This window comes from Hakea prostrata, chromosome 10 (assembly GCF_041222555.1).
Source record: "Hakea prostrata isolate BN-2017 chromosome 10, UWA_Hpros_2, whole genome shotgun sequence".
NCBI lineage: Eukaryota > Viridiplantae > Streptophyta > Magnoliopsida > Proteales > Proteaceae > Hakea > Hakea prostrata.
This window is the reverse complement of record NC_142609.1, coordinates 41427116-41452218: the sequence shown is the minus strand read 5'-3', so window position 1 is coordinate 41452218 and position 25103 is coordinate 41427116. Positions and strand designations below refer to the sequence as shown.

The following is a 25103-nucleotide window of genomic DNA, read 5'->3' as shown; positions in this document are numbered from 1 at the left end:
AATAAATAAACAAAACTTGATGAGTAGATATTCCAATCCGTTTATTGATTATTCCGATAGGTTAAGCTGAGGGGAACCTTTTATGGATATATAGAATTAAAAAATTAGGTTGCGTTTGCTTGCAAAGGTGGGTGGAAAAAAAAAAAATGTAGGTCTAATGTGTAGTGGAGGTGAGGAAAAAAAAAAAGAAAAAAAAAAGAGTTTTATAGAAAAATGATAATTGTGAACCCATTTTTACTTTTCTAAATATTTTTACAAATTTTCACTAAATTTGTGATTTTTAAAAAAATCTTAAAATGAGAAAGTTTAATTGCCACCTCACTTTAGTGAGACAAGTTCATTAATTCAAATAAACTGTTTCTCACCCTTCATCCTAATCAATCAAACAATATATATTTTTAAAAAAAATAAAATAAATAGAAAACGTTTGTTTTTTTCAATAATTTTCCTATCTAACTGTCCCCTCCTCACATTTATTCTAGCAAATAAGCCGTACATTTGTTCCACCAAAAAAGTCAGTTTTAGTGTCAGCTTTATTTTTGCAGGAAAAAAAATAATTAGTGGATGCAACTTTATCACAGTTTCGAATAATACAATGGTTCCGGATGAAAACAGAGTTATAAAGAGAGAGTTGGGGATTTGACAGGATACAGAGCTATTTGAACATCTTTATCATCCTTGCTATTCTGCAATTACTACTCTTCTTAACTTCCAATTTCATGGCGGCACAAGATTTTACTTCCTCCTTGTCTTCCTCCTTTTCTTCTTCTAGCCCCAAAGCTGTGTCTTCTTTTACTCACGACGTGTTTATCAGCTTTAGAGGTGAGGATACTAGCAAAAACTTCACTGGCTTCCTCTACAGAATTTTGAAGAACAAAGGAATATATGCCTTCCTTGATAGTGAAGAACTGTGGACTGGAGAAGCAATTGATCCAGCCCTCCGGAAAGCCATCGAGGGTTCCAAGATCTCGATCCCTGTCATCTCCAAAGGTTACTCGGAAAGCAAATGGTGCCTTCAAGAACTTGCTCTGATAGTTGAGTTTTACAGATCCAAGAATCAAATAATCATACCCATATTCTTCTACGTTGATCCATCGGACGTTCGAAAACAGACTGGAAGTTTTGAGCCTGCGTTCCTGAAATACCAGAAGATTTTTAAGCCCAAGGAAGTCGAGAGTTGGAGGAAAGCTTTGACAGTGGTAGGAAATTTGAAGGGAGTAGTTATCGACAAAACCAGGTAAGTCTCCATTATCCAGTTAATTATAATTTCGTTTAAACATTTCATTTTCATTCATCCGTTAGAGTTATAACTAATTTTCAAAAAGTTCTTGCGATTTGTTTGTTTTTCTCTTAAACTTGATATTTCCGTCCCCTTAATTGTTCTTGGGATTTTATTTTTATATTAAATAACTACAGGGATCAAGCAGAGTTGGTTGAATCAGTTGCAAAAAGGGTTCTAAGTGAATTGGTGAAAATCACACGCTTGGCTGAGTGTGAGTACCATATTGACATGGATTCCAGAGTAAACGATCTACTATCATTATTAGATATCGGCTCCAATGATGTCCAATTCGTGGGAATTTGTGGTTTCGGTGGCATAGGGAAGACGACGCTAGCCAAGGCAGTTTATAATCATATTCTTTCGAACTTTGATAAGCATTGTTTCCTTTCAGATGTTAGAGAACGAGCGGCACAATTTAATGGTCTAGTGTCCTTGCAGAAGCAGTTCTTAAAGGATATTTTCAAAGACAACTTTGACATAGAAGATTCTCATAAAGGAAAAACATTGATACAAGAAAGAGTTAGCAAAGTAAAGGTTTTTCTTGTTCTTGATGATGCAGATAGCAAGCAACAGATAGATGCTTTAGCCGGTAAACTCAATTGGTTTGGTCAAGGAAGCATAGTTATAATTACAACAAGAGATGAGCAAATATTGAACTTGGCTAAAGTGAATATTGATAAAATATATAGGCCTAAATTGCTAGATTGTGCACATTCTCTTCAATTATTCAGTTGGCATGCCTTTCAAAATAGACAACCTCCAAAAGAGTATATGCAACTCTCACAGGATGTGGTATGCTATTCTGGAGGGTTACCTTTAATTCTAGAGGTATTTGGGTCTTATTTGTCAGATGTAAGTGACAAAGATGAGTGGGAATGTACATTAAAAATGTTGAAAGAAATTCCTCCTGAAGAAGTCCAACGAAAGCTGAGGATAAGCTATGACAATCTGGAAAATGATTATCAAAGAAACATATTTCTTGATGCGGCCTGCTTTTTCATTGGATGGGAGAAAGAAACTATAATTTCCATATGGGAAGCTTGTGGCTATCATCCAAAATCAGCAATATCTAGGTTAATAAAAAGATCCCTTCTAAAGTTTGATGGCGAGTACTTGACGATGCATGATTACATTCGAGACATGGGAAGAGAAATAGTCTTAGAAGAAAGCCGCATCGACCCAAGTAAGCGTAGTAGGCTGTGGTCTTATAGCGACATTGTGGAAGTATTAGAAGGACATAAGGTAACACCTAACACGTCTTTCTCTCGCTTTCTCTCAACATGTGTGCAAATATTGCATATATTTTTTCTTGTTTGGTAAATGCAAAATATGCATACATGTGTAGAGACACTATACGAAAGTACATGGTAACCAAGGACAATAAAAGCATGCAAATTGAATAACACTTATGAATTTGAAAAATAACAATATCTTTGGATAATGATTTGCATGCACTCCATTGGTTATATATGATGCTCTAATTTGAATATGAATCCTATATTTGTACAATTAGATGCATGACTTCATAAGAACCAATCACGTGGAATCAATCATGGAACCCGTAGTAGAGTGGCATGTACCTCATTGTACAAGTACATGATCTAGACTCCACTAAGTTACATTGTTTGCACCATTATTGGCTCTCTTTTCTTTTTATGCTTATATATAGTCCTTTTATCCAATAATACCCGTTTAATTGAGTTATTTTCTACTATAGGGCACTCAAACAATAAAAGGCATGAGCCTCTCCTGTGCTTCAAGGCTGCCTATTATTTTAACTATGGAATCCTTGGAGATGATGCGCAATTTGAGGTTTCTTAATGTTATCAATTTTAAGATTTTATGTCCCAATTTATATCATAGGAAATTAGTTGCTCTCACCTTATCAGACGAGGATTGTAATCAACTATGGAATGTCAGGCCTCTAGATGAACATAAGGTATATTACTCGACTTTTTCTTTCTCTCTTCAATAATATTGAGTTTAATAGATCGTAATATATGTATGTTTTCTCTTTGTTTGACAGCGGTTTCAAAATTTGAAAATTCTCAAGCTCTCAGTGTGTTACTCCCTATTGAAGTCCCCAGAATTTTCATGGTTTCCTTCCTTGGAACAATTAGAGTTCATTTGGTGTTCTTCATTGGAGGAGTTAGACAAGTCCATTGGGCAGTTGAGTCAACTCAAAAGCCTTATTGTCAGGTGGTGCAGTTCACTCAAAAAGTTACCTGACTCAATTGGTGATTTAAGCTCCCTAATCAAGCTTGACTTGCTTGGAACAAGCATAGAAGAACTCCCAGACAACATTTCTAGGATGAGTTCTCTCGAAGAGCTTATGCTTGACTCATGTGTGTCACTCAAGAAGTTGCCTAAGTCAATTGGAGATCTAAAATCTCTAGTCAAGCTTGACTTGTCGTCAACAAGCATAGAAGCACTTCCAGACAACATTTCTAGGTTGGGTTCTCTCAAAGAGCTTCTTCTTATGTATTGCAAGTCACTCATGAAATTGCCTAAGTCAATTGGTGATTTAAAATCTCTAGTCATGCTTGATTTATCATACTCAGGAATAGAAGAACTTCCGAACAACATTTTTAAGATGAGTCTTAAAGAGTTTAATTTTAAGGGATGCCTATCACTCAAGAAATTACCTGAATCAATTGATAATATTCTAAAATGTCAACTGAAACTGGACTTGTCGGGAACTAGCATGGAAGAAGTCCCAAGTAGCGTTTACAAGATAAGTTCTCTCAAAGAGATTATTTTCTCGCAATGCTATTTTCTTAAGAAGTTGCCTGATGCAATTGGTGATTTAAGATCCCTAATCAAGCTTGATTTGTCGGAAACAAGCATAGAAGAAATCCCAGATAGCATTTCTAGGATGAGTTCTCTAAAAGAGCTTATTCTTGTACGCTGTAAGTCACTCAAGAAATTGCCTCAGTCAATTGGAGATTTAAACTCTTTAGTAAGGCTTGACTTGTCACACTCAGGAATAGAGGAACTTCCAGACAACATTTGCAAGACGAGTCCTCTTAAAGAGCTTATTCTTAAGGGATGCAAATCACTCAGGAAGTTGCCTGAATCAATTGATAGTATTCTAAAATGTCAACTTAACCTTGACTTGTCAGAGACTGGAATAGAAGAAGTCCCAAATAGCGTTTGCAGGATGAGTTCTCTCAAAGAAATTAGTGTCTCGCATTGCGATTCACTCAAGAGGTTGCCTGAGTCAATAGGTGACCTAAAATCTCTAGTCAAGCTTGACTTGTCAAACTCAGGAATAGAAGAAGTCCCAAATAGCATTTGCAGGATGAGTTCTCTCAAAGAAATTAGTTTCTCGCATTGCGATTCACTCAAGAGGTTGCCTGAGTCAATAGGTGACCTAAAATCTCTAGTCAAGCTTGACTTGTCAAACTCAGGAATAGAAGAACTCCCGGACAGTATTTCCGGGATGAGTTCTCTCAAAATGCTTATTCTCCGTGAGTGCTGGTCATTAATGAAGTTCCCTAATGTTGTTGGACAATTACACGAGCTCGAGGCATTAGACTTCGGAGGTTGCACTAACCTAGTGAAGCTACCCAGGCCTAAGGGGGGAACAAGATGTTTGGACAGCATCAGCCTAAATCTGACCAATATAACCAAGTTTCCGGATAATTTTTCAATGCCTCAGAATTTAGTGAAACTGAAAGTCAAACATCTTGGGCTTCAATCCTTTCTGCTGGATATTGCACCCTTGAAAACCTTGAAGCAATTGAAAATCTGTGGATGTGGAAAGGTGGAATACCTCCCAGAGCTTCCCTCAAATTTAGTTGAACTCTGTTGTGAAGATTGTGATTCGTTAGGAAGACTCCCAGATCTGTCAAAACTGAAGAGTCTGACAACATTAAAGCTAAGGAATTGCAGAAAGCTGGAGGAAATACCAGGTCTTGAGGGAACAGAATCGTTAGAAGAATTGAATGTGAAAGGATGCTTTAACTTGAGACAGGCTCCGAGGAAGACACAGGTCTAAGTCTGTGCCCTGTTTACCCCTGAAACTAATTGGAAATAGATATTAGGAACTGCAAATTAATCCATTATTCTGATTGATGGCTTCTTTCCTTGTTTTTTTGATTATTTGCAGGCAACACTTTCACCAAACAATAGGGCTCTAGCTCTTGGTTCGGCTCACGCTTTGACTGCAATTGATGGGATCTATAACAATGGTTTTATTCTTTCTTTCGGTTTGGAATTCTTCTTTGACGACGTGAAATTGCGGGACGGTCACCCGTTAGCCATTGATGTTCAATTTTCTGCCATTGTCTACCAAAAAGAGAAAAGAATCAGGTGTCTTCATACTCTGAGAATTGAGGACGTTAAGGAACTATATGACCAAGAGATGACATGCAGTTACCTTTTCAGAGGCTTGAACTGGTTTGGGATTCCTTTGCAAGGAGAAGATTCTATTAAGGATTTAGATGTCAAAATACATAGCTTCAATTGGTCGTATGTTGATGAAGTTGGTGGAAGAGTGATGTTGAATTATGCGCCCGACCAGCACCAATCAATAATATCCTTGAGTTGTATAAGATTAGACCCTGTTTTTGAAGCAGTGGGGCAAGAGGAAGGCACATTGAACTTAACATGTTGGCCACGAGCAGAGGTTGAAGGATTAAGTACTGTTCCTGACAAACAAAAAGAGGAGGAAGAAGAAGAAGAAGACATGAATGACGTCCCTACAGTAGATTTCTTGAGTCGTTTTGGATTGGACTCTGTTTCTGATGCAATGGAAGAAGAAGAAGAGAGGAAAACGATGTCCCCACAGTAGATTTCTTGAGTCATTCAGGATTGGTCTCTGTTTCTGATGCAATGGAAGAAGAAGAAAAAGAAGAAGAAGAAGAAGAAGAAGAATAAGAAGAGGAAACAAATGTCCCTACAGTAGATTTCTCGAGTCGCTTAGGATTGGACATCCCCAAGTACATGCAGGTTAGTTGAATTTGCATGTGGTCTACTCTAACCTTTTAATTTTCTTTTATCAGGTAAACAAGAAAAATAAATTCTAACCTTCTAACTGTGATTGTTGTTGGCCTCTTTTCTTTGTTCTCTTTTGGGGATGAAGATAGCTTATACACCATATAAAAGAACAGCAACAATTTCCTGTATGACCCACTGAAGAGGCCCCAAGGGAATCCAGATTCTTGAACTCAGCCAACTAGCCATGTAAGTGGGCAAACTGGTGCTGATTTTCGTTTTTTTTTTAATGAAAATAAACATGTGCTATTCCCCCCCCCCCCCCCCCCCCCTCCCCTCCCCCCTTTTTGCTGCTTCTTATGAAAGTTAATAGGAGCTAATTACCTAACCTGCAGTCAGGTTGAAATTATGGGGCTCCACAGGTGCTAACTACCTAACCTGTAATCAGGAAGAAATTACCAGGCTGTTCTGGGACTCTTACTTGACCAAATCGAATCTTTACCCCGTGGCGCTGCCAAATCAATTGAATAAAATATTTGATTTTTGTAACATCTCCATTCCAGGAGTTTGACTTCTGCAAGTCCAATTCATTTCTTCGCGCTGCTTGACTGGTTCTGGAAAGATTCATCATTCATCTATTACGTTCACATTTCAGACTCCATTTCATGGCTTCTTCTGCCAGCACTAAAATTCCAGTCGAGTGCTTAGATGTTCGTACCCCCACCAATGACGCTTGGTATGGAGTTCACCTATTTCTCAAGTGTGATACCCTTGCCGTCAAATTCAATGATTTCCCCGAAGAGTTCGATGAACACTACTTTGCTTCCGGATTCAAGTCCCTTGGAGAGATAAGTGCCTTCACAGATCATCTCAAACTTTATTTGGGAGTAGAAAGTTGAGATTTGAGGTTAATTTTCGAACACCCCAGTGCATATTGGGTGAATGTAGCGTCTTGAAGCAGCAATGATCTCGAGTAAATTTATGATGAATTGGAGCATTACAAATATATCTTGATTGACATTGTCTATCAGATTTCTATGATAGTAAATTAAGGTAAAAGCTTTTCTTTGGGAATGCATCCGCAAATTGATGATTGCTACTGGATTTTTCGCATGTGGCTAAGGATTAATGTAGCAATTTTGATGGTTCAATATCTAAGAAATGGTTTAAATAAGCCAGTGTCAATATCAGCATCGAATTGAATCATTTACCTTTTCTGGTCTTCCAAAGATTTGCATCAATTCATTGAATTTTTGGGTAACCTTGTTGTATGCTGAAATTTTTCATGCTTTGTTTTGCTATGTGGCCAAGTCTGATTTATCTGAAACTTCTTACATTTGAGAATTGAGACCTTAGGAGTCCATTAAAATTTAAGTTCCAATCTGTCACACGATGGAATTGGGCATCCACCCACCGTGTCTGCTATCTGATCTCTTTATATTGTTGGGTTGTTGATCCTTCTAAATTTGTTAAACACAACTGCTGTTTGCCATTTATTTTCTATGATATAAGTGACAACATTTTGTGCAGTGTATGCTGCCCCTCTGCTTAAATGCAGAAGCATGCAAAATGATCAATGCTCCTGTGGTCATTCCCATCTTTCCAGGGGTGTGGCGTTCATTTATCATGCCCATGTCTGAACACTGGGGCAATCTGTGCTGCAACCAGTTGACGTTCTTAAACCCATCTTAACTTATTCTTAACTCATCTCGCGGGTGAAAGATCCTGTTAGTGGTTTTAGCAGTTTAATATGTGTTGAAGTCATCACTCTACATTTTGCAGGGTGAACTGAGGTATTGAAATGTTGACTCTGACGATTTAAAGCTAGTTTTAAGAGGTACCGAAGAGTTCTAGAAAGCTGAGGAATTTAAGGACTTATTTGTGATGTTCACAAACCATCTGAATGGCTTTTGCAGCACGGTAGAATTTGAGGAGAAGTTGATCTTGCAGCGCTACAAATCTTGATGCTGTCTACAGCAGAAGTCTTGCATGAAATTCTAAAGAGAAGCTAGCTTCAGTTGGGAGTTTGTGGGACTGTATTCCTCTCATTGCTTATCTTATGTTTTGTATTAATTCAGTTAGACAGATTCAATAGTGTCTGTCTCGGTTTGAATTGGTCATGTTTACCCCTGATATCTTAGAAAAGTTAGTTATGTTTTTGACATTATTACCTCCTTGTCCCTACCAATCCACCTGTATGGTATTGGCCAAGAATTGATGTCAGTCTCTCACTCTGCTAATATTTTTATGAATCAATCAATTCGATCAACAATTCCTCAATCCATGTGTAGGATGTTTTTATTTTTAAGGTTGGAAATCTACAAAGTGAAGATTTTATCATTAGAGTTCTAAAAGCTGAAAGGGTTTCCCATATGAAATAGCCAGTGATATAGAGATGAGAGAAAAACACAGTGAGAGGGGGCAGCATGTCTAGGAGGGTTCTTGCTTCATGTACATGGAGGATCTAGATTGGGAATACAACCCATTGGAATTAAGGACTACCTATACAATTGATAATGTCAAATTCGAAAGTTACCATTCTTTAATGCCTTGTATTTAAATCTAGGTTTTGCGTTTCATTTAGGGAGAGGAAGGATTGGGTCAAGGGTTGTTGAGAGGAAGAGGAAGAAAGCCTTCTTTTGTTTTTGTCTTTTCTTCCTTTTATAATTTGAAAAGAGAAGAAGACAGTTTAGACTTCATGTTTAAGGTTAATTTTTGACATAATTAAACACAATGACATAAATAATTTTTAGCTGAAGGTTTGTTATTAATTGATAAAATTGAGACTGATCACACTCTTATTGACTGTGGCACTAGGGTATTACTTGTTGCTAAGTTTAAGCGCTGTGCTTATTTTTTTTTGCGAATTGGTGATGCTACTTGCTAAGAAGGTGTTTTGTTGCTATATTTGATTACTTGTTTTTCATGTTTTCAAATTCAAGTATTGATTTTACAGTTTTATGTGTGCATATGTCTCTGTATATTGTGAGTCATGTTCAATTGTTGTGTTACATGTTGCTATACTATTTGATGTTATTATTTATGTTTTCTGTAGTTCTTTTGCTGGTACTTTTTCATCTGCAGGGGTTGGGTAATGATAGAGGAGCCTAGTGCACTATGATTAGCTACTGGTTTTAAAATTAAGGGGGAAGATTTGTAAGGACTTTTGGGTTCCTCTTCGTCTTCTGACTCTCTTCTCTATTGTGTGGTTTTTCCCTTGGATTTATTATTGTAGTCTTATAGTTGAGTGTAGTTTTAGGTCGCTAAAACCAACCCACACCCTTATGAATTTATTTATTTATTTTTTTGAGAAAAAAAAAAAGTATTCTTGGTGACTGTCGTGAAATGTCTACATTTGTATACTTGTATCCTCTCGATGCTTTGAAACAATAGATGTTGCGTTTGAAAATAGAGGTGGGCTGGGCATCATTTGCTGAGAGTCTGAAGACAAGCCTGTTAAAGGTTTGTGAATTCCAGCTCAGTTTGATTATGTTCTTATGGGGGAAGCTTTGGCACTGAGGGAGGGGATTTTAATGGCTCTCGAATTTTAGAAATGTCTTAGTGTAATCAAATTTTGTGGAAGTGATCAACTTTGTGAACAAGCTGGAGTTGATTCCAATGAACATTCATAATATTATGTGTGATGTGTTGGATCTCCCTTCTCAATTGCAGAATATTTTCTTTTATCATGTTAATAGCAAGTGTAATGCAATAGCTGACTCCCTTACTCGTAAGAATGTGTCCGTAACGTACAGGACTCTGGTCTATTTTAGATTTATGATTTCTAGATTTTTGTAATCTTGATGCCACGAGGGCAAGCGTTACCATATAAACCTTTTTTTACTTTTAAAAAAAAAATAAAAAATTTCTACAATGGTTGTTACAATCCTCAAATATGATTTTTGGTCGAGGTTTCTTAGTATGCGTTTGGTAACGTTTCCGTTCTGAGAAACCAGTTCTTATGCAAAATCGTTTTTTAATGTTTCTGTGCTAAAAGACCGTTCTTTACTTGAAAATGGGCGTTTGATAAATCCGTTCTGAAAATATTTTTAAAACACAAAATAGAATATGTTAGTGTTTTTTTTTTTTGTTAAAAAATAAGTTGGTGTTTGATAAACTTGTTCTAAGGCTTCAATTTGAACCAATTTTATCACTTCCATTTCTGTTCTTTGGTAAAAATATTTTTTTTATGTTCTGCAAAAAGCGTTCTTTGGAACACTTTTTTGACTGGTCCGTTCTTAAAGAACAGAAGAATGAACCGTTTTATTAAACGCTCTAGCCCGTTCTTCCGTTCCCAAAGAACAGAAGAACTCCAGAAACGTTTTTTAAGAACGCTATCAAACGCGCCCTTAATTTTTGTTGCAAAACAACGCTAATTTTTTGGACACTTCCAATCGGCGGCCAAAAGGCCCAAAACTAGCTTTGTCATTACTGCCCCATTTAGATAACCTTTTACTGTTCCCATCATTATTGATTATATATTTAATAAGAATGTTGGGGAATTTCAGGAAAATTAAAAAGAACTTTAACTTACATGAGTGTACTTTTACTTCCTGACGAAAATGTAGTCATAAACCCATTACCCAGTTACCCAAGAGTGTACACAGAATGATTTGATTTGAACATCTTACATGTTCTTGGCTTTTCTGCAACTACAGCTCTTTCTACTTTCGATTTCATGGCGGCACAAGATTGGACTTCCTCCTTTTCCTCTTCTAGCTCCGAAGCAGTATCTTCTTTTAATGACGAAGTGTTTGTCAGCTGTAGAGGTGAGGATACTCGCAAAAACTTCACTGGCTTCCTTTACAAAGCCTTGAAGGACAGAGGAATCAATGTCTACCTTGATAGTCCAAAACTGCGGACTGGAGAAGCAATTGGTCCAGCCTTACAGAAAGCCATCGAGGGTTCCAAGATCTCGATCCCTGTCATCTCTAAAGGTTACGCCGATAGCAAATGGTGCCTTCAAGAACTTGATCAGATAGTTCAGTGCCACAGATCCAATAATCAAATAATCCTACCCATATTCTTCTACGTTGACCCATCGGATGTTCGGAATCAGACTGGAAGTTTTGAGAATGCGTTCCTGAAACACCAGGAGATTTTTATGCCCGAGAAAGTAGAGAGTTGGAGGGAAGTTTTGCGAGTCGTAGGAAACTTGAATGGAGAAGTTGTCGACAACACCAAGTAAGTCTCCATCCCACAAATTCTTTCTTAAGGTAGTCTCATTACCACATCTTATACCTAAATTATGCAGTTAATTATAATTTCGTTTCACCGTTTCATTTTCATTCATCCGTTAGAATTATAATTAATTTTACTTATTGCATTTCAAAAAAAATTCTTTCACTTTGTTTTGTTTTTCTCTTATACTTGATGTTTGCATCCCCTTAGTTGTTCTCGTGATTTTATCTTTATATAAATAACTACAGGGATCAAGCAGAGTTGGTTGAATTAGTTGCGAAAAGGGTTCTAGGTGAATTGGTCAGCAGCACACGCTTGGCTGAGTGTGAGTACCGCATTGACATGGACTCTAGAGTAAACGATCTATTATCATTATTGGATGTTGGCTCCAATGATGTTCAATTTGTGGGAATTTGTGGTTCCAGTGGTCTCGGAAAGACGACTCTAGCTAAGGCGGTTTATAATGGCATCCTTTCAACCTTTGATAAGCATTGTTTCCTTTCAGAAGTTAGAGAACGAGCAACACAATTCAATGGTCTAGTGTGTTTGCAGAAGCAGCTCTTAAAGGATATTTTCAAAGCCGACTTTCACATAGAAGATTCTCATGAAGGAAAAAGATTGATAAAAGAAAGAGTTAGCAAAGAAAAGGTTTTTCTTGTTCTTGATGATGTGGATGGCAAACAACAGATAGATGCTTTGGCTGGTGAACACAATTGGTTTGGTGAAGGAAGTAGAGTTATAATTACGACAAGAGACGAGCAAATTTTGAACTTGGCTAAGGTGAATAGAGATAAAGTATACATGCCTCAATTGCTAGATCCTGTGCATTCTCTTCAACTATTTAGTTGGCATGCCTTTCAAAATAGCAAACCTCCAGATGATTATATGCAACTCTCATCTGATGTGGTACGCCATTCAGAAGGGTTACCTTTGATTCTAGAGCTATTTGGGTCTTATCTATCAGATGTAAGCGACAAAGATGAGTGGGAAAGTACATTAGAAATGTTGAAAGAAATTCCTCTTGAAAAAGTCCAAAGAACACAGAGGATAAGCTATGACAATAAAGAAGAAGGAGAAGAAGAAGAAGAAGGAGAAGAAGAAGAAGAAGAAGAAGAAGAAGAAGAAGAAGAAGAAGAAGAAGGAGAAGACAGGAATAATGTCCCTACAGCCGATTTCTCGAGTCGTTTAGGATTGGGCTCTGTTTCTAATGCAATGGAAGAAGAAGAAGAGCAAAAAAATGTCCCTACAGTAGATTTCTTGAGTCGTTTAGGATTGGGCTTTGTTTCAAATGCAATGGAAGAAGAAGAAGTAGAAGAAGAAGAGGAAAACAATGTCCCTACAGTGGATTTCTTGAGTTGCTTAGGTTTGGACTCTGTTTCTGATGTTATGTCATGATGCAATGTCAGAAGAAGATAAGTTGAGGCATGGCTATAGAGTTGGCCTTCGCTGTGACAACAATGATGATGATGAGGCACCAGATGCAGGGAGCTGTTTCTGTTTCCATTGTTTTCTGTTTCTTATTCTTCTTCTTTTTTTTTTTTTTTTTGATAATAAAAATATAACTTAAATTAGGTAAAAGTTTTGCAGTTACATTCATCATGAATCATAGTCTCTGAATAGGGGAGTCCTATGTGATGATTTGTTAAACTAAGTAGCCATAGTTTTGCCAGCTCCTTGCTTAGATTACAGACCTTAAGTTTGGTAGTTATAGGTAGAATTTTTGCCAAAATAGGAAATAGAGAAGGGGATAGATTTTGACTCAGTTTCCCCTGGATCAGATATGATGCCATGCCTTCATCACACTATATTTGCTGGAGTTGTATTTGCTTCAGTTGTGCAGACTGTATTGCTTTCCAAATAGCTTGTAGTTGATTTTCAAAAAGCTGTCCTTTGATAGCTGTCCCTTTGTAAATGTCTTGAATCTTCTTCTTCCACAGCAATGCCCCTTTGAAGTTTGCATCATTGGCTGTATTCCCCACTTCCACATGATCCCTACCATTCTGTTCTTCAGATGTGACCAGCAGTGATTTGGATTCCAGAGTTATTCCCTCCTCATTTCCTTTACCTTCTTTTGCATTTTTTTCCTCTTTTCATGTGTATTTCACCTTGGATTTCTCTCTGCTTCTCTACTTCTTTCTGCTTCTCAGTCTCATGTTCAGTTGCTTTTTTAAATCCTTCTTCTTCTTCTTCTTCTTCTTCTTCTTCCTCATCAAGTTGATTTGCTCAAATTGATTGACAGACTCAAGATCCTTTTTTTGTTACTTTTTCCCCCTCCTTGTTGATTCAGGAGGCAATCTTCACTTTCATTTTTCCTGTTTCGAAGATCATCCTTTCCTGCATAAACTCTTACCCATTTTTGCCCTTCTGTACCCTGCAATTGTTCTATAGCAGGGAGAGAAAGAGGGATTGCAGGAAGCTGATTTTGCTCATGTTGAATCTCAGCAGTATTTCCCAGAAAACTAGTTCGAGGGCTGGCAATAAGATCCCCTGTTTTGAACTGCATCATATTGAAGGAAGTACCCATTCCCTGAGTTGTTTGATTGGGAATGGTACTTGATGCAGCAACCTCCGTAATCATACAAGTTTGATTCCCACAAGGTTTCTTAGGGTTATTGCCAGACAGCATAAACACCTCATCCATATTCAAGGGAGGTGAGTAATTGAAATTTAAAAATAACAGGTCAATACCTTCACCTCCAATAACATCACAATTTATAGCAGAAACAGCCATAGCTGAAGCATCCACAGACTTGTATGAGGATTGATAAGTCTCATCTATTTTGCTGATGAGAGCAACAGTAAGGAGAGAAAGCATTTTTTCTAGAGATTTTGTAGAAAGGACTCTAGATAATCCTCCCTGAATAGGTTTAGCATTCAATCCTTTAAAGAAAACATGGTTTCCAGATTGAGAACCTGTGGCTGAGTCAGGACCTAGCACCTCTATGCAATGTTTGGTAAGATGTGTGATTTTTCCACATTTGTAATAAATTATTGTTACCTCATATAGCAGGTGCAGTGGGACCCAAAGTCCCTATCTATTACGGAAGGATGCTATGAATCCAACACATTTGTTGATATCCAACATGATCTTTACCCTTGCTGTGTTTCCAGTCAAGCCAAGCTCAACCGGATTGATATGCACTTCAATCACTCTTCCCAGTTCTGCAGCAGTTGCCTTCACTTGATCCATATTGAGAAATTCATTATTCATACCTCTCAGTTGGATCCAAACAGCAATGGGAGGTAATAGAACATCAGTTCTGAATTCAAGTAAAGGTTTGAGAGATAGGTGAAGCAGTGAGGTGCCCAACCACCAAGGTGACAGGGAGAAGACTTGGTTTCTTCTTTCCTCAAAGATAAAAGTTGCTTTAAAGGTATCCATTCCAGCAAAGAAGACCTGAGTAGCATCCAGTGGATCCCAAAGTGTAGTCAGTTTCTTTCCTATTGCTAAGATGGATTCCTGCTTAAATCCAATCGCATAGCCATAGAGAAGCTGTCCTTCCTCAGTCACAGGGTGGGTGGGAATATCACTATTCAAAGCCCAGTTACTCGCAGGGCAGACCTCCCTCCAGGATTTAGCTTTCCCTTTTTTCTTTTTAAAGGGATGTTGAGAGGGGAGGAATGAGCCTGACATTGGAGGAGGCTGCAGGTGGGGAGGACGACCATGTATGAGAGTAGGTGGGATCTTACCATTCTGAGTATGGAGGAGAGGGGAAAGTCTTTGGCCAATGGTATCCGCAGAGGAACAACCAGCGGGGAACCAGTGAGATGGAGAAATGGTGGATTGTCTACAAAAGGTATAACAGGGTCTTCCATTAATGGAAATGAATTTTAGTAAGTAGACACAGGCTTCGTACAGGCCATAAATTGGGATAAGAAACCAGGGATTTAAGAAGATTTGGATCTGGTTTTTTTGTTATGACTGGGATTTGGTTTCAGATTAAGTCGCATGACCTGGGAGGCTGACAGGATGCATAGAGGCAGCATCACATCATCCTTCGTTCACTGCTTTTCAGACCCTAAGTCCAGTACTGACATGTATGCACAATGAGGTCAGAGTGAGGGGGGATAATCAGGTCAGGAATTGCAAATACAACTACTACGGTAAAGATTTATGTGGTGACGCCTTGTTTTACTCAACTGGTCCTTCGATGTCTCATGTTGCCTAAGTTAAACTCTCTCAACAACAAACAATGGATTTCAAGCTGGAGGTTTTTCTTCTTCTGGGGAATCGTTGGTGGTCATCCCCAGGTACATGCAGGTTAGTGGAATCTGCATGTGGTCTATTCTAACCTTTTAATTTGCTTTTATCAGCTAAACAAGAAAAATAAATTCTAACCTTCTAACTGTGATTGTTGTTGGCCTCAGCTCTCCTCTTTTCTTTGTTCTTTTTTGGGGATGAAGATAGCTTATACACCATGTAAAAGAACAGCAACAATTTCCTGTATGCCCCACTGAGGAGGCCCCAAGGGAATCCAGATTCTTGAACTCAGCCAACTAGCAGCCATGTAAGTGGGCAAACAGGTGCTGATTTTCGTTTTTATTTTTATTTTTTTATGAAAGTAAACATATGCTATTCTCCCCCCCCCCCCTCTCTTTTTTTGTTGCTTCTTATGAAAGTTAATAGGAGCTAATTACCTAACCTGCAATCAGGTACAAATTAAGGGGCTCCAGAGGTGCTAACTGCCTAACCTGTAATCGGGAAGAAATTACCGGGCTGTACTGGGACTTTTACTCATCCAAATCAAATGGATGAATAAGGTTTACAACTGTATCAGTGAACTACACAGAGTAGACAGTGAGTTAGTGTATCTACTAAATTACCTTTTGTTCATGGAATAGTTGTAGTAGGTCACCCATGGATTTTTGCTATGATTCCCAAGTTTTAGTTATATATAAAAGATGTCTTGGATGAAACATGGGGATTGGTTCAAGATGTGATTATGATCATCTCTTCTCTCATTTTAAGTATGTTCTGATTTATTTCTGTAAGAGATAATATATTCAAGGTGCATTAATCTGGGTACTGATTGCGGCATCACTAAATCAGGAAAAATTTGCCTCAGTAGATGGAGTTAAATGAGTACAGAGCTAATGAGAAACAGCTGAGGTCTTCTCATTCACTCAAGATCCAGGAAAATAACCTTAAGATTCTCAACTTTTATTTGTTCTATTCTTTCTAAGGTATGTCATCTTATCCATAGTTTTATCTTCCTTTAAAACCTGGCAGGGCTAGCTAGATGCGATCTGTTCTATTTATTTTTTTCTTGTTTTCAGCTTCGCTGTTATACCACTTGATTTATGAACTGGCTACCCAAACAAATAGTTTTATGAAATCATTTAAGGCTCTTTTTTTGTATCAATTCTCATTCTCTATTATACCTATATAAAATAAACAAGTACAAGAACTCATTATTCGTCAAGAATGAAAAATGATTTGGTGAATTTTGTCGAAAATGAATTATGGAATGAAAAATAAGTTTGGTGTCAAAATAAAAAATCGTTAGAAAATAACAGTAAAAAAAAGAAAAGAAAAAAAAGTATATCTTTTATAAAAGAATGTGTATTGACTATTTTACCGTCATCTTAATTATAAAATTGTAAGTAAACTTGTGCATAAATGAAAATAATGAAATTCTTACCATAATCCATCATAGACAAAAAGTCTATTATGGATTTTGGAAGTTTTTCTATTATTTTAAATGAAAATAAAAGTGATAATAGATTTTAAACAATTTAAAATAATAAAAAATTATCATAATTGAAAATGATAATTGATAAAAAAAAATCCTAAGTAATCAGCCCCTACGGACATAAGAGAACACATGATAAGCAAAGTTGGATCTAAGCAATTTAATATCAGACACCGTCAGTTGAATACCAAGAGGAGCTACCATTCCCTCATTGTTCAGTGATTAGCTCCTAGTTGTTAGAGTCGAACACCATGGGAAAACTCGTCATGAAGAAAAAATAGGAGATGAACAATGCCATAGCGTATGTTCGGAAATATAAAATCTTCGGTATTTATGGAAAAAAATTGGATGATTTTAATACCTCTTGTAAAAAGAATATTTAAGTTATATTTTGATTTATAAATATTTCTTCTTTTAATTATTTCTCCGTCTAGGGATTCAAATTTGGATATTTTTTACAAACAAATTGTCATGTTCAAGAGCTCTATAAATGGGAGAAGATTCATCCACGCATGAACGAAGAAGAACTGAGTTGAAGTACCTTCCGGCGATGAACATCTTTAAAGCACATATGAACATCATGATTCACCAGCAACGCACTGATGGATTGGATTTCTTATTTTTGAAACACCCAGTTCAATCTATTGGATTCATCGAATTCTACTGCTGCATTGGACATGTTCCAGTTTTGGAAAGAACTCGAATCGAAGAAACGGCCTTGCAAATCTTTACCATGTGGCGCCGCAAAAATTTCACTCTCCCAGATCAATCGAATGCAATATACTTAATTTTTTTAGGGATCTTCACATTTCTTCATTCTGAGTTCGAGTATACCAAATTTCTTTGCTCTGCTCGACTGGTTCTCGAAATAGTCATCATTCATCTCTCACAGTTCACATTTCGCACTCCATTACATGGATCCTTCTACCAGCACCAGAATTTCAGTCGAGTGCTTGGATTTTCGTAGCCCCACCGACGACGCTTGGTATGGAGTTCACCTATTTCTCAAGGGTGATACCCTTACCGTCAAATTCAATGATTTCTCAGAAGCTTTTGATGAACACTACTTTGCTTCCGGATTCAAGTCCCTTGGAGAGATCAGTACCTTCAGGGATCGGTTCCGTCCGGTGTCTAATCAGTTGCAGGACCACCAATGCTCAAGTGTCACTGAAGGGATGGTGGTTTGCGTCTCCAACGCCTTTGGAGATGACGACCTTCGCTTCTACGACGCCTATGTCGAGGATGTAAGTGTTAAATCCTTCGCCTCTAAAAATTTCCCCTTTTATGAAAATCTCTGCTTTGGATCTGAGACTGTTTTGTTGTTATTGTTGCCCCCCCCCCCCCCCCCCACCCCCCCCAAAAAAAACAAAACTCCTTCTTGTTCATTCATTTGTCTGCTTGACTTGTTTATTGAGTGATGGAAATGAATTTTAAGTACTTCCTATAAATAGGGAACTAGGAAAGGACTCCAGAAATGAACAACAAGAAGTTTAAAGGGTGGTCAAGTGAGCTGTGACTCTGTGAGTGTGTGAGAGAACCTGTGTAGTAAACGGGTTTATGTTTTCTTCAAGGGTGTATAATGAGTATTTAATTTTAGATACACAGTTGGGTTTGGTCGTTTGTACTATTATATATTCTCACTGTTTTCTTATAATGAACAAGCCTCAATTATGAGTGTTGATGTATGCGTAGCTGAGCCACGTAGATACTTTTGTTATGTATGCGTAGCTGAGCCACGTAGATACTTACATTATGTTTGCATAGCTGAGCCACATAGATACTTACGTTATGTTTGTGTAGCTGAGCCACATAGATACTTACGTTATATTTGTGTAATAGCGCCACGTAGATACTTATGTTATGTTTACTTTAACTAACTTATGTTATGTTTACTTAACTACATTTTGACTGTTGTCTCTTCATGCATAAGTGGGGCCTGCATTATTTTTATTGGTGTACGAGTAACAATTACCATTTCTGATATTTCCTTTTGTCGTATTTCAACTAGGCATATTTTATTTGCTAAATTTGAAATGGAGTGGAAAAAAGGGGTAGGAAAAAGTTTGAACAAATAAAATTTTCGATGATATCAAGAAGTATGGCTTGTTTAGTTCCGTGGGGTGGGAAAGTATGCATATAGACTTCCTTAATTGATGTGGCATGTTACTTTTCCTACTCCATCATTTTTCAAAGTCTCACTAAATAGGTGGGACTCTGTGAAAAAGTGTGAGATACAAAAAAAAGGGTATCCACATTTCAAACTTTTACATAAAATCCTTTGCTTTCTTTCCTATTCCCTCACCACACTACATATGGGTCCTACACGTTTATTTTTCCCACCTTGCCCCTGCACACAAACGGTGCTCCGGTGATTGACATGTGTGGGAAAATGGGCATAATTTTTCCTGGCATTTAACTATTACCCCATTTGAATGATGTTTCATTTTGAACTTTCTATATAATTGGTTTTGGCAAAGTATATAGCTTACAAAGATTTTGAACAAATTGGTTATACAAAAATTCAGATTTTGCTCAGAAATCAATGGCCTATTAAGTTGTTTTTAAGACCTTAGCATTCCATGATAAAGCAGGGTTGATACTTGCTGAGTTGATGGAGTTTTGTGACTGATTCCTCTTTTTCTTTTTAGGTGCATCATAAAGAACACAATTATGTTAATGGGGAAGAGGAATGCTTATGCAACTTTAAGGTTTTATGGCTTCATGGCCCAAATGGTGGGATAGAGACACTAACTAAAGCTGCAAATATTTGCATAATCCAATCTGGAGATGGAGAAGAAAATGCTACATTGGCATCTTTTTTGACGATATCAAGAGAGAAACTGGAAATGGCGTCACCCAGCCCTTATTGCATCCCTGAAAATGGTGTTTCAGCTTGCAAAGATGTTTCTGCTAAAACTCATGGCTCAACTATTCGACACAAACGCAAACAAAGTACAACTGGTACTACTAGTAAGAAACTGGTAAGTTCTCCTGTTGGAAATTGTTCCACAAGCACACACTGAAGACTTGCTTAGCTGTTTTGGGTTGTTATTGTCCTGTTTTTTGTTTGACATTGTATATATTCTTCTTATAGGGGGAAAAATGTGGCAAGAAAACTAGACTTACAGCACAAACATATAGAGGTTAGTTTATTTTTTCGAAATACTTATCTGATTCAGTACAATAAAGACCATAATTGTGAAATAACTTTGTTCAGGGAGCATTAGCAAGTCTGGGCTTGGAGAAGACACAGATTTAGGAGGTGATCTTCTGGCAACGAACACAACAGATAGTAGGGATATAGATTTAGGCGGAGAAACATTGCCCACGAAGACAAGGGATGGACATTGTTATTATGTAATAATTGAGAATATGGAAAAGAGCCTCTCACCTATAACTATGGTAGATTTCATTTATAAAAATACTTCAGTGGTGAGTCATGCTTACGTGTTCCCAAGCCTGTCACGTGAGCGATATACAAGAGGATTAATTGGTGCTGATAGCAGAGAAGAAGTTGAGAAGATAAACAAATTTCTTCATGATCCCACTCACATCATCGTATCATCTAGTGGAAGGTATTTTGTAGTCTCTTTTTTTTTTTAATATTGCATCTGTTTTAAAAGTTATGAACATACTTGCGAAATTTGTTTATGCTTTTAGTCTCCACTTGTTTTTGTGATTGCATCTTATGATTTTAGTCCCTTATTGAGTTTCATTGTTGCTTTGGTCGTACTGATGCATGTCAATTTTCAAATAATTAATGAATTGATAGAATATCTTTTGTGACTCTAGTTGTTAGTTGAGAAATGGAAGCCATGTTGTTTCCTTGGAAGGATGCAACCCACTGCATGCATGAATGTATTTTCTGTCATTAGAAATAAATCCTCTGATTTAGGCAGTACAAGCAAGTAAAATCATATAGCCAGGTGTACTTCCGGATTTAATTGATTGGCCCAATTTCCAGGTTGATTATGATATCTTGTTTATCAAGTTATTCTTTCACATTTTAATTACATGAGGTGTGATACACTCAGCAACAGTTAGTGTTTTTGCCACTACATGAGCTTGTGAATTGCCTAAAGATGGTGGTTCAACCTGCCATGCTAACCCCAACTCTGCTTTGATGGTTGATTTGTGCTTCTTCTGGATGTGAATTTGTAGCATATGGGAGGGACTCAGGTATCCAGCTTCTTGGTAATGAGTACTGTCATACATGTAGGTTGGCATGTTTGTTTAATGGTTATTTGCTTGTTTGCTTGTTCTGTTAAGTTAATAGTTTATTTGGTTTAAATCGTTCTTGTATGAATGTACAATCCCTTTACATATGTCTCTTGACTGGAGGATCTCACACACATAGAAGTAGTTCTAGATCTTTGTTAAATTGTTTAGGGATAGAACTTTGAAACAATAGGTAACTATTACAATCTATTCTTTAGTGTTCTGAAGACAGCCTTTACTCAACATTTGAATCATATACCTTATATTGTTCTTGCCTTCTGGATTTTGAATCTTCCCTTGTCTCCTCCCCCCTTCTCCCCTGCCCAAAAGAACCCTCAGATCTTAGGCTCTTTCTCAGAGTCATGGACAAACCTCACTCACAAATCCTTTGGTTGTTATTATTTTGAATTTTCACATGGATTCTTGGATCAATGTTACTTTTTGATATCAGTGAACTTATTTGAAGGATTTAATCTGTCTGTTCATAACTAACGTGTTCTGTAACCTTTTGATGGTTGTTTTTCCTAAACTCAACAGACCATGGGTGATGACTGAGAATATGTTACAACAAGGAGTGTCTCAAACTTTATTTGGGGGTACAACGTTGAGATCAGAGGTTAGTTTTCTAACACCCCAATGCATATTGGGTGAATCTAGTGTCTTGAGGTAGCAATGATTTCAAGTTACTTTATGATGAACTGGTGCAATTCAACATCTGTTGGTTTACCTCTATAAGATTTCAGTCATAGTAAATTAAGGTGAAAGATTTATAAGAAATGGTTTAAATAAGCTGCTGTCAATATCACATTGAGTTGGATCATTTATCCTTCAGTCTTCCAAAGAATTTCATCAATTCATTGAGTTCCTCTGTAACCTCACAGCAATGCTGAAAACTTTCGTGCTTTGTATTGCTATGGGGCCAATTCTGATTTATCTAAAACTTCACATTTGAGATGGGGACATTAGTGTTTGCTTGTCTATTAAAATTTCAGTTCCAATCTATTGCTTGACAGATTTTGGCATCCACACACCATGTTTGCTATCTGATCTCTTTATATTGTTGGGCCATTGATCGTTTTAAGTTTTATTTACAGAGTTGCTGTTTTCCATTTATTTTCTATGTGACTTCATCTGTTACTCTGTGTATGCTGGCCCTGTAACTAGTGCGGTGTGCAAAATGATCAGTGCTCCCTCTGTCATTTCCATCTTTCCAAGGGTGTGGTGTTCATTTAGCATGTCAATGTCTGAATGCCGGGGCAATCTGTCCTGTGCAACCATTAACTTGTTTCCAACTAATCTACTGGGTGAAAGATTCTGTTAATGATTTTAGCAGTTTAATCTGTGTCAAACTCATCACTCTACATTTTGCAGGACGGACTGAGGGATAGAAATGCTGAATCTGATGATCTAAAGTTAATTGTAAGAGGTACCGAAGAGTTCAAGAAAGCGGAGGAATTGAAGGAGTTATTCATGATGTTTACGAACCATATAAATGGCATTTGCGGCACAGTAGAATTTGAGGAGAAGTTGATCTTGCAGCGCTACAAATCTTGATGCCTTCTACAGCAGGAGTCTAGGATGAAATTCTAAATAGAAGCTTCTTCAGTTGGGAGTTTTTGGGACTGTAATCCCCCTCATTGCTTATCTTACATTTTGTATTATTTCAGCTGTACACCTTCAATGCAGATCAGATCGGTTTGGATTGGTCATGTTTATCCTTGATATCTTTGAAAATTTTAGTTATGTTTTTGACATTAATACCTCCTTGTCACTACCAATGCAACTGTATGGTATTGGCCAAGAATTGATATCAGTCTCTAACTCTGCTGAAATTTATATGAATCGATCAAGGCAACCACAATTCCTCAAACCTTGTGTTGGAGTTTTTTATATTTTAGGTTGGACACCTACAAACTGGAGAATGTATCATTAGACCTTCAAAAGCCAAAAGAATTTTCAACGGTTTACTTGTTCCTCATTTCCCATTTAAAATCAAATCTAAGTTACTTATGAATCATACATTTTGTAGGAGGTTAGAATGGATAAACAATCCACAATCTAAGTTACCTTTTCTTTTTTTCTTTTTTTTGGGTAAAATGTTTGTATTGAGACTTAGGAGCTAGAGAGATAAGGGTTGGATAAAAAGGAAGGAAGAAGATGTTCTTCCATTGTTTGAAACAGTAATCAAAGAGAAGAAGAACAGGTACAAGATATTTGCAACAAGCATCTTCGTGGGAATAGTGATGGTGTGGGTTTACAAAGTTTTGCATTTCCCAACAGTAGACCAGGAAAGTGGGCATGGCTTGGTTCTTCTTGGTTGAGCTTTAGTTCACTTTCTGTTGGATCATCACCCTATCAGTTCCCTGGAACATTGTCCATTGTCACACTACCTACTTCAAGGAAATTCTTTTTATGAGGTAACCTCTCCAGCTATCCATCTTTAATTTCCTTACTTTCAAACATCCTTTAAAAAGGCAAACCCAGTTTCAGAAGCTTTCTACATAAGCAAATTCCATGCAAACTTCCTTCCTGAGAATAGAGAAAACAAATTATAACTTTCTTCATCCAAAAGAATCTAGGTTGGACACCAATTCTGTAAAACTAATATTTTTCAGTTTCCTAAGTTTCCCTTGTCCATGGTGCATGAAGGTGATGACTTCTTTTTTTCTTTCCAATTTTATTTAAAATTTTTTTAGGCAATGGTGTCCATGTATAACTGTTCAACTTGCAGTTTTGTATCTTTGGCATAGACAATATCAGAAATTATTATCTTTTCACACAATAGGCTAGTTGATGTGAAGGTAATGTGTATCCATTGTTTTAGGGCCTGTTTGGTTATGTGAATCCAGAGATTTCAAATCTCTAGATTCACAAATGGGAAATTTTTACCTGTTTGGTTGTGTGAATCCCTAGATTCATGAAATCTAAAGATTCACATTTTTACACTAAAAACGTGAATCTGTAGATTCATGGGTATGAGGTGAAATCCAGAGATTTCACCCCAACTATCAAAGTGTTAAACATTTGAACCATAATTCAATAAATATTTTTTTAGGATAAATCTACAAATTTCATTCCAAAAATTCAAGCTAACCAAATAGTTAATTTTAGAACCATGACTCTAGAGATTTGAAGTCTATAGATTTGAAATCTCTAAATTTTTGAAATCTATAGACTCAAGTAACCAAAAAGGCCCTTATGGAGTTTGCATCTATTATCTTTGAGGTGAGGGGGACATCTTCATGTGGATTTTCATTTGCTTCCTCTCAGCAGCTGTGATAGATACACATATGCAACGACGGAACCAACATTCCTAATTGAAAATGCGAGGGTATAGTTGAAAATGTCAATTTTATTTAAATGTTCAGGACCTTATGAGATTCTAAGTGTACATTTTGCAAAGCCCAACAACCGTTCGATCAAAGGGTTTTCCATCCTGCGCAATAAGGGAAAATTACGTGATTAGCAATTTTAGGTTTTCCATTATAAAAATAGTCACTCAATGTTTCACTTTACAAAACTAGCTAAAATTGAGTTTGCATTTACAAAACTAGCCAAAATAGTGTTTTTTCACCTCTTTGGACATTTTCCCCCTAAAATTGACCATACCGGCATAGGGGTGAAAATGTCCAAAGGGTATTATTATATGATTATTGAAAATATTGACTCATGCTTATGTGTATCCAAGCTTGTCACAGACACCCATATAGACAACCATATACAAGAGCAGTCAATGGTGCTGATAGCAGAGAAGAACTTGAAAAGACAAACAAATTTCAAAATAATACCTT

The 25103-nt window shown here is 37.1% G+C and overlaps 3 protein-coding genes across 9 annotated transcripts; all 3 read left to right on the top strand.

The window, feature by feature from the left end:
* Positions 1-633: 633 nt before the first annotated feature.
* LOC149003045 (uncharacterized) lies at positions 634-8619 on the top strand. Of its 7 annotated transcripts, none has more exons than XM_089136703.1 (8): positions 634-1237; positions 1417-2524; positions 3000-3221; positions 3309-5276; positions 5394-6235; positions 6369-6469; positions 7751-8057; positions 8137-8619. In XM_089136703.1, the coding sequence occupies exons 1-5, from the start codon at positions 720-722 to the stop codon at positions 6075-6077; spliced, it is 4500 nt and encodes a 1499-aa protein (XP_088992829.1). In that variant the 5' UTR covers positions 634-719; the 3' UTR covers positions 6078-6235; positions 6369-6469; positions 7751-8057; positions 8137-8619. The 7 variants fall into 7 exon arrangements, with proteins under 7 accessions (XP_088992829.1, XP_088992831.1, XP_088992828.1 ...); XM_089136705.1 differs by having other exon boundaries at positions 8003-8057; positions 8137-8618; XM_089136702.1 differs by having other exon boundaries at positions 7751-8619.
* Positions 8620-10818: 2199 nt separating this feature from the next.
* LOC149003044 (disease resistance protein L6-like) lies at positions 10819-12941 on the top strand. Its single transcript, XM_089136711.1, has 2 exons — positions 10819-11404; positions 11650-12941. The coding sequence occupies exons 1-2, from the start codon at positions 10899-10901 to the stop codon at positions 12794-12796; spliced, it is 1653 nt and encodes a 550-aa protein (XP_088992837.1). The 5' UTR covers positions 10819-10898; the 3' UTR covers positions 12797-12941.
* Positions 12942-12987: 46 nt separating this feature from the next.
* Positions 12988-23404, top strand: LOC149003043 (uncharacterized). Its single transcript, XM_089136712.1, has 10 exons — positions 12988-15662; positions 15770-15925; positions 16055-16203; positions 16452-16585; positions 17529-18338; positions 19743-20075; positions 20189-20237; positions 20312-20669; positions 21850-21928; positions 22684-23404. The coding sequence occupies exons 5-10, from the start codon at positions 18009-18011 to the stop codon at positions 22864-22866; spliced, it is 1332 nt and encodes a 443-aa protein (XP_088992838.1). The 5' UTR covers positions 12988-15662; positions 15770-15925; positions 16055-16203; positions 16452-16585; positions 17529-18008; the 3' UTR covers positions 22867-23404.
* The last annotated feature ends 1699 nt before the right edge of the window (positions 23405-25103 follow it).